The sequence below is a fragment of the Procambarus clarkii genome, chromosome 5, assembly GCF_040958095.1.
Source record: "Procambarus clarkii isolate CNS0578487 chromosome 5, FALCON_Pclarkii_2.0, whole genome shotgun sequence".
NCBI lineage: Eukaryota > Metazoa > Arthropoda > Malacostraca > Decapoda > Cambaridae > Procambarus > Procambarus clarkii.
Genome location: NC_091154.1, coordinates 51,868,429 through 51,880,650, shown reverse-complemented (window position 1 = coordinate 51,880,650; position 12,222 = coordinate 51,868,429). Strand labels below are relative to the sequence as shown.

General features: G+C 51.1%; 1 protein-coding gene across 1 annotated transcript in view; it reads left to right on the top strand.

Moving 5' to 3' along the window:
• The window catches only part of LOC138350927 (uncharacterized), a 384,976-nt gene extending 373,616 nt beyond the window's left edge, over positions 1-11,360 (top strand). The window contains exon 6 of the mRNA XM_069302386.1: positions 7,627-11,360. Coding sequence (XP_069158487.1) covers positions 7,627-8,061 — 435 coding nt within the window. The 3' untranslated portion in view covers positions 8,062-11,360. The remainder of the gene's footprint in view (positions 1-7,626) is intronic.
• The last annotated feature ends 862 nt before the right edge of the window (positions 11,361-12,222 follow it).

The window sequence follows — 12,222 nt, the reverse complement described above, 5'->3', positions numbered from 1 at the left end:
GGTCCAACCTTTGCTGAAATGCTGAGGAGCCCAGATGCTATGTACAAAGTCAAGGAAGTTGTAATGAAAGCAGTAACATCACAGGAGGCAGCTAGATGCACAAGCCAGCTAATGGAAAGGAAAAGAGCTGTAGTAGTTATAGGCGTGAAGGAACAAGAGGGCTCCACAAGGGAGGAATGGAGGACTAAAGACAAAGCTGCAGTGGCAGGGATATTAAAGGAGATAGAAATGGAAGGGCTGAACGAGACATAGAACAGTTATTCCGGATTGGCCAGTACAACAGAAAAAAAGAGATTGATCAAGGTAGTATTCAAGAGCGAGGTACATCAAAGAGGACATCCTAGTAAAGAAGAGCAAACTGAGGTATGCAAGGAATTACAAAGAAGTATATGTTCAGAGGGACATGACCACAGACGAGATAATAAGGGCAGCAGATGTAAAGAAAAGGAGCAAAGGAGAGGGAAGGGAGCCAGGGAACCTCAGCCTTCCAACCCAGCAATTCCAGAGGGGAGTGGGGAACCCCAATCCAGCAACTCAGGAACCCTAGGAGGGAATGCAACACTCCAGCCCACCACCCAATTGGGACCCCCCTATTACCCAGCACAAACCCTTCCTTGCCCCTGCACAATGCCCATCATAAAACCCAAATCCTCCCTCTCCCCTTACCCCAAGTATCCCCTGCTTTCCCAGCCCCTGGTCTTCTTCCTGCCCCAAGCAGGCCCAGGCGAGACTTAAGCCCTCCATCCCCCATTCCACCTCCCTCCAAACCCCTGTCAACTACACCGCAGGATGGCGTGCCCTCTTCCCAAGCAATCCCTGCCCCCTCCCTCACCCCCAGGACTTCGTCCTGCCCCAAGCAGGCCTGAACAAGACCTAAGCCCTCCATCCCCTACTCCACCTCCCCATGAACCCTTGGCAACTACCTCACAGGAGGATGAGTCTACCCAAGTAGCAATGACCATGGAACAACTTCCTACACTTGTGAGGAGTGAGGGTGAAATTGGATATAAGAAAGTGAGCTTCAAGGTAATGTACTCAAACATTGATGGGATTACCAATAAAGCAAGTGAACTGGCAGAAAGGGCGCAAGAAGAAAGCCCTGATGTAATAGGAGTCACGGAAACAAAATTGTCTGGAGTCATAACAGATGCTGTGTTTCCAAAGGACTACTATATAGTAAGGAAAGAGAGGGAAGGGAGAGGAGGTGGAGGAGTGGCCCTGCTGATAAGGAAGGACTGGAGTTTTGATGAGATGGAAATTCCGGACTGTAATGGGTTCAGAGATTACATAACAGGAACTATAACAATGATTGGACCTAAGATAATAGTGGCAGTCATTTACAACCCTCCCCTAAATGACAGAAGACCTAGACAGGAGTTTGATAGGAACAACTTGGCAACCATTAATATAATAGAGAGAGCAGCTTCAGTTGCCTGCAGGAATGGCTCAAGACTTTTAATCATGAGGGATTTCAACCATGGAAAGATAGACTAGGAGAATGGGGACCCACATGGTGGTGCAGATACGCGGAGAGCTAAACTCTTGGAAGTGGCAACAAGGAACTTTTTGAGCCAGCATGTCAAGGAACCCACAAGAGTGAGAGGCAATGATGAACCAGCTAGACTCAACTTGATATTCACCCTGAATGAGGCAGAAATAAGGGAAGTTAAAGTTGAAGCCCCATAGGAATGAGTGACCACAGTGCAATGACTTTTGAGTACTTGGTGGAGGTAGGGATAACCTATCCAAGGATGGGATCGGAGGGAAAAAGACTAAATTACCGAAGAGGAAAATATGACGAGATGAGGAACTTCCTCATGGGAATATCATGGGAAACAGAACTTAGAGACAAGAATGTGCAGGACATGATGGATTTTGTCACCCAGAAGTGCCAGGAAGTTGCAGACAGATTTATCCCCTTCCAAAAGGAGAAAAACGAAAAACAGCAGAAAAACTCATAATTCAATCCAGGAATACAAGATAGCGAAGCAACTGAGTAAAAGAACATGGAGAAACTACAGAAATAACAGATCACCGGAGAGCAGGGAGAGATACTAGAGGACCAGAAATGAGTACATCAGAGTGAGGAGGGACGCAGAGAGACAGTTTGAAAATGACATAGCGAGTAAAGCCAAGACATGAGAAAAGGGGAGAACAGATACACAGAGAATGACAAGGAGGTGTGTGAAGAACTCAACAAGAGATTCCAGGAGGTCTTCACAATAGGACAAGGAGAAGCCCCTGCACTAAATGAGGAGGAGGCAAACCAAGCAACCTTGGAGGAATTTGACCTGACCAGTGATGAGGTCAAGAGGTGTCTGCTGGAGCTGGATGTGACAAAGGCTATTGGGCCTGACAGAATCTCACCATGGATACCTAAGGAAAGTGCAGAAAGACTAAATGTGCCACTCTCTATGGTGCATAACAGGTCACTGGAAACAGGAAACTTACCAGAAAGTTGGAAGACAGCTAATGTAGTCCCAATATACAAGAAGGGTGACAGGCAAGAGGCACTGAACTACAGGCCAGTTTCCTTAACTTGTATACCATGCAAGGTGATGGAGAAGATCGTGAGGAAAAGGCTCGTAGAGCATCTGGAGGGAAATAACTTTGTAACGCACACCAATATGGATTCAGGGATGGTAAATCGTGCCTCACAGGTTTAATAGAATTCTATGACCAGACAACAAAAATTAGGCAGGAAAGAGAAGGGTGGGCCGACAGCATTTTCCTGGACTGCCAGAAAGCCTTTGACACAGTACCTCATAAAAGGCTGTTAAAAAAGTTGGAGCAATTGGCAGGAGTAAAAGGGAAGGTGCTCCAGTGGGTAAGGGAGTACTTAAGCAACAGGAAACAGCGAGTAACGGTGAGGGGGGGGAGGCATCAGAGTGGCGAGATGTCACCAGCGGAGTCCCACAGGGATCAGTACTTGGACCCATCCTGTTTCTAATATATGTAAACGATCATTCGGAGGGTATAGACTCGTTCCTCTCAATGTTTGCTGATGATACAAAAATTATGAGAAGAATCAAGACGCATAAATATAGACAGAGACTACAGGATGACCTGGACAAACTGGAGGAATGGTCTAGAAAAGGGCTCCTAAAGTTCAACTCAGGAAAGTGTAAAGTAAGGAAATTAGGCGAAGGGAGCAGGAGGCTGAACACAAGGTACCATCTGGGAGGTGAAATCCTGCAAGAGTCATATCGAGAGAAAGATCTGGGGGTTGATATCACACCGAACCTGTCCCCAGAGGCCACATCAAAGGAATATCATCAGCGGCATATGCTAGACTGGCCAACATAAGAACTGCCTTTAGAAACTTGTGTAAGGAATCGTTCAGGACCCTGTATACCACTTATGTAAGACCAATCCTGGAGTATGCAGCTCCAGCCTGGAGTCCATACCTAGTTAAAAACAAGACAAAGTAAGAGAAGATTCAGCGGTATGCCACCAAGCTCGTCTCGGAACTGAGAGGAATGAGCTACGAGGAAAGGCTAAAGGAGCTGAACCTCACATCCCTCGGAAACAGAAGAGTAAGGGGAGACATGATAACCACCTACAAAATTCTCAGGGGAATTGACAGGGTGGACAAAGACAAACTCTTCAGCACGGGTGGAACACGAACAAGGGGACACAGGTGGAAACTTAGTACCCAGATGAGCCACAGAGACCTTAGAAAGAATTTTTTTCAGTGTCAGAGTAGTTAATAAATGGAATGCACTAGGAAGTGATGTGGTGGAGGCTGACTCCATACACAGTTTCAAATGTAGATATGATAGAGCCCAGTAGGCTCAGGAATCTGTACACCAGTTGATTGACAGTTGAGAGGCGGGACCAAAGAGCCAAAACTCAAGCACAATTAGGTGAGTACACGCCCATACCCACACATGCCAACACCAACACACACGCACACACACACACGCCCACACCCACACATACGCGCCTGGTAGCCTGGTGGATAGCGCGCAGGACTCGTAATTCTGTGGCGCGGGTTCGATTCCCGCACCAGGCAGAAACAAATGGGCAAAGTTTCTTTCACCATGAATGTCCCTGTTACCTAACAGTAAATAGGTACCTAGGAGTTAGTCAGCTGTCACGGGCCGCTTCCTGCAGTGTATATGTGTGTGTGTGTTGGGGGGAGGGGGGGTGTTATAGGGTCGATACACCCCATGCTCCTCCTTAAGTAGGATTGGCTCCTATTGCGACAATCAGTGATTCCTCTGAAGTCAGAAATTTAAGTTGGATTGTCCATATTGTGTTTACTAACAGATTTCTAGACTGATCTATGTTGTTCTATGTTTCTTCGTTCATGTTCTGCCTCCTGGGGGAGAATGTGAGGGGAAGAATGTGAGGGGGAGAATGTGAGGGGGAGAATGTGAGGGAGAGAATGTGAGGGAGAGAATGTCAGGGGGAGAATGTGAGGGAGGAGAATGTGAGGGAGAGAATGTCAGGGGGAGAATGCGAGGGAGAGAATGTGAGGGGGAGAATGTGAGGGAGAGAATGTAAGGGGGAGAATGTGAGGGGGAGAATGTGAGGGAGAGAATGTCAGGGAGAGAATGTGAGGGAGAATGTGAGGGAGAGAATGTGAGAGGGGGAATGTGAGGGAGAGAATGTAAGGGAGAATGTGAGGGGGAGAATGTGAAGGGGAGAATGTGAGGGAGAGAATGTGAAGGGGAGAATGTGAGGGGGAGAATGTGAGGGAGAGAATGTGAGGGGGAGAATGTGAGGGAGAGAATGTGAGGGGGAGAATGTGAGGGAGAGAATGTGAGGGGAAGAATGTGAGGGGGAGAATGTGAGGGGGAGAATGTGAGGGAGAGAATGTGAGGGAGAGAATGTCAGGGGGAGAATGTGAGGGAGGAGAATGTGAGGGAGAGAATGTCAGGGGGAGAATGTGAGGGAGAGAATGTGAGGGGGAGAATGTGAGGGAGAGAATGTAAGGGGGAGAATGTGAGGGGGAGAATGTGAGGGAGAGAATGTCAGGGAGAGAATGTGAGGGAGAATGTGAGGGGGAGAATGTGAGGGAGAATGTGAGGGAGAGAATGTGAGAGGGGGAATGTGAGGGAGAGAATGTAAGGGAGAATGTGAGGGGGAGAATGTGAAGGGGAGAATGTGAGGGAGAGAATGTGAAGGGGAGAATGTGAGGGGAAGAATGTGAGGGAGAGAATGTGAGGGAGAATGTGAGGGGGAGAATGTGAGGGAGAGAATGTGAGGGGGAGAATGTGAGGGAGAGAATGTGAGGGGAAGAATGTGAGGGAGAATGTGAGGGGGCGAATGTGAGGGGGAGAATGAGGGAGAGAATGTGAGGGGGAGAATGTGAGGGAGAGAATGTGAGGGAGAGAATGTGAGGGGGAGAATGTGAGGGAGAGAATGTGAGGGGGAGAATGTGAGGGAGAGAATGTGAGGGAGAGAATGTGAGGGAGAGAATGTGAGGGAGAATGTGAGGGGGAGAATGTGAGGGAGAGAATGTGAGGGGGAGAACGTGAGGGAGAGAATGTGAGGGGGAGAATGTGAGGGGAAGAATGTGAGGGAGAGAATGTGAGGGAGAATGTGAGGGGGAGAATGAGGGAGAGAATGTGAGGGGGAGAATGTGAGGGAGAGAATGTGAGGGAGAGAATGTGAGGGGGAGAATGTGAGAGAGAGAATGTGAGGGAGAGAATGTGAGGGAGAATGTGAGGGGGAGAATGTGAGGGAGAGAATGTCAAGGGGAGAATGTGAGGGGGAGAATGTGAGGGAGAGAATGTGAGGGAGAGAATGTGAGGGAGAGAATGTGAGGGGGAGAATGTGAGGGAGAGAATGTGAGGGAGAGAATGTGAGGGCGAATGGGAGGGGGAGAATGTGAGGGAGAGAATGTGAGGGGGAGAATGTGAGGGAGAGAATGTGAGGGGGAGAATGTGAGGGAGAGAATGTGAGGGGGAGAATGTGAGGGAGAGAATGTGAGGGGAAGAATGTGAGGGATAGAATGTGAGGGGCGAATGTGAGGGGGAGAATGTGAGGGAGAGAATGTGAGGGGGAGAATGTGAGGGAGAGAATGTGAGGGGGAGAATGTGAGGGAGAGAATGTGAGGGGGAGAATGTGAGGGAGAGAATGTGAGGGGGAGAATGTGAGGGAGAGAATGTGAGGGGGAGAATGTGAGGGGGAGAATGTGAGGGAGAGAATGTGAGGGAGAGAATGTGAGGAAGAGAATGTGAGGGAGAGAATGTGAGGGGAGAATGTGAGGGAGAGAATGTGAGGGAGGAGAATGTGAGGGATGGAGAATGTGAGGGAGGGAATGTGAGGGGGAGAATGTGAGGGGGAGAATGTGAGGGGGAGAATGTGAGGGAGGAGAATGTGAGGGATGGAGAATGTGAGGGAGAGAATGTGAGGGGGGAGAATGTGAGGGAGGGAGAATGTGAGGGAGGGAGAATGTGAGGGAGAGAGAATGTGAGGGAGAGAATGTGAGGGGGAGAATGTGAGGGGGAGAATGTGTGGGAGAGAATGTGAGGGGGAGAATGTGAGGAAGAGAATGTGAGGGAGAGAATGTGATGGAGAGAATGTAAGGGGGAGAATGTGAGGGAGAGAATGTGAGGGGGAGAATGTGAGGGAGAGAATGTGTGGGGGAGAATGTGAGGGAGAGAATGTGAGGGGGGAGAATGTGAGGGGGAGAATGTGAGGGAGAATGTGAGGGAGAGAATGTGAGGAAGAGAATGTGAGGGAGAGAATGTGAGGGAGGGAGAATGTAATGGGGAGAATGTGAGGGGGAGAATGTGAGGGGGAGAATGTGAGGGGGAAAATGTGTGGGAGAGAATGTGAGGGGAAGAATGTGAGGGAGAGAATGTGAGGGAGAATGTGAGGGAGAGAATGTGAGGGAGAGAATGTGAGGAAGAGAATGTGAGGGAGAGAATGTGAGGGAGGGAGAATGTGAGGGGGAGAATGTGAGGGGGAGAATGTGTGGGAGAGAATGTGAGGGAGAGAATGTGAGGGGGAGAATGTGAGGGGGAGAATGTGTGGGAGAAAATGTGAGGGAGAGAATGTGAGGAAGAGAATGTGAGGTTGAGAATGTGTGGGAGAGAATGTGAGGAAGAGAATGTGAATGAGAGAATGTGAGGGAGGGAGAATGTGAGGGGGAGAATGTGAGGGGGAGAATGTGTGGAAGAGAATGTGAGGGAGAGAATGTGAGGAAGAGATTGTGAGGGGGAGAATGTGTGGGAGAGAATGTGAGGGGGAGAATGTGTGGGAGAGAATGTGAGGGGGAGAATGTGTGGGAGAGAATGTGAGGGGGAGAATGTGAGGGGGAGAATGTGAGGAAGAGAATATGAGGGGGAGAATGTGAGGGGGGAAAATGTGTGGGAGAGAATGTGAGGGGGAGAATGTGAGGGGGAGAATGTGAGGAAGAGAATGTGAGGAAGAGAATGTGTGGGGGAGGGAGAGAGAATGTTATAAAAGCAGGTTACAGTGCTGAAGATAATGAGTAGTGAAGATAAGGTCCTGGTGCACCCGGGCAGCGCCGGGTGGCCTCTCTCTAGCCACTCACGAGTCTAAAGTGACACTCACACCTCACGCCCATCGTGAAGAAGTAACTGTGTACACACTGAAGTTAACCTGTTTAACATTCTCCGTCACCATTATTCTCTGTGTTTGTTTCAGTATGAAGATGTTGTGGTGTTGTTGGAAGCGCGCCCCTTCACCCTGGCCTTCCTGGAGCTGCGGTGGTCCGGGTCACCAGGTGGACGGGTCACCATCCGGCTCCCCCACCACACTGGGCTGGCCACACAGTTCTCACTGCTGTGTACGGGCCAGCTAGGTCCTAACTACATAGGCACTCAACTACTGGAGGTAGTTGGCCGGGGAGCGTCGGGGGAGTGTGTGAGGAGTGCCAGCTACAGCGGTGATGTGGGGGCCACGCTGGTGCCAGACCTGTGGCAGGGGCAGTACGGGGTGAGTGGCACCGCCGGGGCTGTTGTGTCCGGGTGGTGGCGCCCCTGGCCGCCTCTGGGGAACCACCACACTGGCCAGATCATCATCATCACCAGGGACCTTCCCCCGGGGTGGGGTGGGGAGGCGTCTTCGGGGAGGTGGTGACCGGCCTGGAGGTGGTGAGGGCAGCGGTCAACCACACTGACGTCACCGAGGTCACTGTGGTCGACTGTGGTGTGCTGCTCCCACTCTAGCTCACTCTATAATGGCTCTGTTCCACTCTAGAGTGAACACGGTCACTATAATGGCTCTGTTCCACTCTAGAGTCAACACAGTCTTGTTGGGTCAGTTTGTAAACTGAGCTGAACTGATCATCTGTTTCCTTCTTCAATGCAAGACTAAATGGGTCAAAATCTTTGATATCTTACATCTAAATATATGATATCTGACGTCTACAAACGAGGCGTCAGCGGCCAATTGCCTGTTTGGTTATCATTAAGGATTTACGCAACCACTTATGAAGGCTGTGCATCCTTCTCCAATCATGAGTGTTTAGTTTACATTCAGTAAACATTTTACAAGATTGTTCATAACCTTAATAATCTTGAAGTTTAGTTTGTGAAGCTCACAAACTGTTTAATAAACACAGACTAACTTGCAATAGCCGAGGAAAGATGTAGAGGTTTCGCAGATGGAGAGGTAAATGTTGTTAAGACTCCTAGGATGTGGCAGAGAGAGGGCTCTGGGAGACTGAGAGGACCCGTGTTAAGACTCCTGGGATGTGGCAGAGAGAGGGCTCTGGGAGACTGAGAGGACCCGTGTTAAGACTCCTGGGATGTGGCAGAGAGAGGGCTCTGGGAGACTGAGAGGACCCGTGTTAAGACTCCTGGGATGTGGCAGAGAGAGGGCTCTGGGAGACTGAGAGGACCCGTGTTAAGACTCCTGGGATGTGGCAGAGAGAGGGCTCTGGGAGACTGAGAGGACCCGTGTTAAGACTCCTGGGATGTGGCAGAGAGAGGGCTCTGGGAGACTGAGAGGACCCGTGTTAAGACTCCTGGGATGTGGCAGAGAGAGGGCTCTGGGAGACTGAGAGGACCCGTGTTAAGACTCCTGGGATGTGGCAGAGAGAGGGCTCTGGGAGACTGAGAGGACCCGTGTTAAGACTCCTGGGATGTGGCAGAGAGAGAGGGCTCTGGGAGACTGAGAGGACCCGTGTTAAGACTCCTGGGATGTGGCAGAGAGAGAGGGCTCTGGGAGACTGAGAGGACCCGTGTTAAGACTCCTGGGATGTGGCAGAGAGAGAGGGCTCTGGGAGACTGAGAGGACCCGTGTTAAGACTCCTGGGATGTGGCAGAGAGAGAGGGCTCTGGGAGACTGAGAGGACCCGTGTTAAGACTCCTGGGATGTGGCAGAGAGAGAGAGGGCTCTGGGAGACTGAGAGGACCCGTGTTAAGACTCCTGGGATGTGGCAGAGAGAGAGGGCTCTGGGAGACTGAGAGGACCCGTGTTAAGACTCCTGGGATGTGGCAGAGAGAGAGGGCTCTGGGAGACTGAGAGGACCCGTGTTAAGACTCCTGGGATGTGGCAGAGAGAGAGGGCTCTGGGAGACTGAGAGGACCCGTGTTAAGACTCCTGGGATGTGGCAGAGAGAGAGGGCTCTGGGAGACTGAGAGGACCCGTGTTAAGACTCCTGGGATGTGGCAGAGAGAGAGGGCTCTGGGAGACTGAGAGGACCCGTGTTAAGACTCCTGGCATGTGGCAGAGAGAGAGGGCTCTGGGAGACTGAGAGGACCCGTGTTAAGACTCCTGGGATGTGGCAAAGAGAGGGCTCTGGGAGACTGAGAGGACCCGTGTTAAGACTCCTGGGATGTGGCAGAGAGAGAGAGAGGGCTCTGGGAGACTGAGAGGACCCGTGTTAAGACTCCTGGCATGTGGCAGAGAGAGAGAGAGGGCTCTGGGAGACTGAGAGGACCCGTGTTAAGACTCCTGGGATGTGGCAAAGAGAGGGCTCTGGGAGACTGAGAGGACCCGTGTTAAGACTCCTGGGATGTGGCAGAGAGAGAGAGAGGGCTCTGGGAGACTGAGAGGACCCGTGTTAAGACTCCTGGCATGTGGCAGAGAGAGAGAGAGGGCTCTGGGAGACTGAGAGGACCCGTGTTAAGACTCCTGGGATGTGGCAAAGAGAGGGCTCTGGGAGACTGAGAGGACCCGTGTTAAGACTCCTGGGATGTGGCAGAGAGAGAGAGAGGGCTCTGGGAGACTGAGAGGACCCGTGTTAAGACTCCTGGCATGTGGCAGAGAGAGAGGGCTCTGGGAGACTGAGAGGACCCGTGTTAAGACTCCTGGGATGTGGCAAAGAGAGGGCTCTGGGAGACTGAGAGGACCCGTGTTAAGACTCCTGGGATGTGGCAGAGAGAGAGAGAGGGCTCTGGGAGACTGAGAGGACCCGTGTTAAGACTCCTGGGATGTGGCAGAGAGAGAGGGCTCTGGGAGACTGAGAGGACCCGTGTTAAGACTCCTGGGATGTGGCAGAGAGAGAGGGCTCTGGGAGACTGAGAGGACCCGTGTTAAGACTCCTGGCATGTGGCAGAGAGAGAGGGCTCTGGGAGACTGAGAGGACCCGTGTTAAGACTCCTGGGATGTGGCAGAGAGAGAGGGCTCTGGGAGACTGAGAGGACCCGTGTTAAGACTCCTGGGATGTGGCAGAGAGAGAGAGGGCTCTGGGAGACTGAGAGGACCCGTGTTAAGACTCCTGAGATGTGGCAGAGAGAGAGGGCTCTGGGAGACTGAGAGGACCCGTGTTAAGACTCCTGGGATGTGGCAGAGAGAGAGGGCTCTGGGAGACTGAGAGGACCCGTGTTAAGACTCCTAGGATGTGGCAGAGAGAGAGGGCTCTGGGAGACTGAGAGGACCCGTGTTAAGACTCCTGGATGTGGCAGAGAGAGAGAGAGGGCTCTGGGAGACTGAGAGGACCCGTGTTAAGACTCCTGGGATGTGGCAGAGAGAGAGAGAGGGCTCTGGGAGACTGAGAGGACCCGTGTTAAGACTCCTGGGATGTGGCAAAGAGAGGGCTCTGGGAGACTGAGAGGACCCGTGTTAAGACTCCTGGGATGTGGCAGAGAGAGAGGGCTCTGGGAGACTGAGAGGACCCGTGTTAAGACTCCTGGGATGTGGCAGAGAGAGAGAGAGGGCTCTGGGAGACTGAGAGGACCCGTGTTAAGACTCCTGGGATGTGGCAGAGAGAGAGAGAGGGCTCTGGGAGACTGAGAGGACCCGTGTTAAGACTCCTGGCATGTGGCAGAGAGAGAGAGAGGGCTCTGGGAGACTGAGAGGACCCGTGTTAGGATTAACGTCACTTAAGATTAGGTTTGTAACATTAAGATCCGTTGCTCATATGTATCCATGGCACCTATACCTGGTGACGTCATTGTTTTGTGGTTGTTGAATAAACGTCGTGTGGAGAACACGTTCGTTTCTCTTCCCGCCAAATTATAACAGTGGCGATGATGATTATTACCGTCTAAGGCAGAGAGCCCGGAAGTGACGGGTGTGACGGGTGTGACGGATGTGACGGATGTGACGGATGTGACGGGTGTGACGAGTGTGACGGGTGTGACGGATGTGACGGATGTGACGGGTGTGACGGATGTGACGGATGTGACGGGTGTGACGGATGTGACGGATGTGACGGGTGTGACGGATGTGACGGATGTGACGGGTGTGACGGATGTGACGGGTGTGACGGGTGTGACAGGTGTGACGGGTGTAACATGCAGCAATACTGGACCGGTCTAGTGTGGCTCTCCTCATATAAATAAAAAAGATGCTCTTAGCCCTTGCTGTGGGTAAGTGGCAAGATGAAACAAGAAACAGTTGAACAAATAATAAATCTTTACTATAATAATAATTATTATAAAAGAAAATGGTTCCTGCAAACACCTGGCTATTATAACAGAACAAACAAAACAAGCAAATGAAATCCTTAATATTATACGGGTGAGCTGAAGACATCCACCACACACCACAGCCTCCAACACATGACGTAGGCTGGTAGGAGACGACGGGTGAAAGAAGTAGTGATGATCCCAAGAGCACCAAAGAGAGACTGACTTCCATGTGTAGCAGGTGTCAGGGGATGGGGGCTTTAGGAACTTGAACTTGAAACTTGAATTTGTTATTGAACTAAACTAATACTGTCTTACAGACCAACAGACACCCCAACCACGCCCTGATAAAAATATGACCGACAACGGCAACCACACTTCTCCTGCCGTCAGTCGACCAGCAATGGACACTGGAGTGCTTGCAATTAGTTGGGAGATCGCC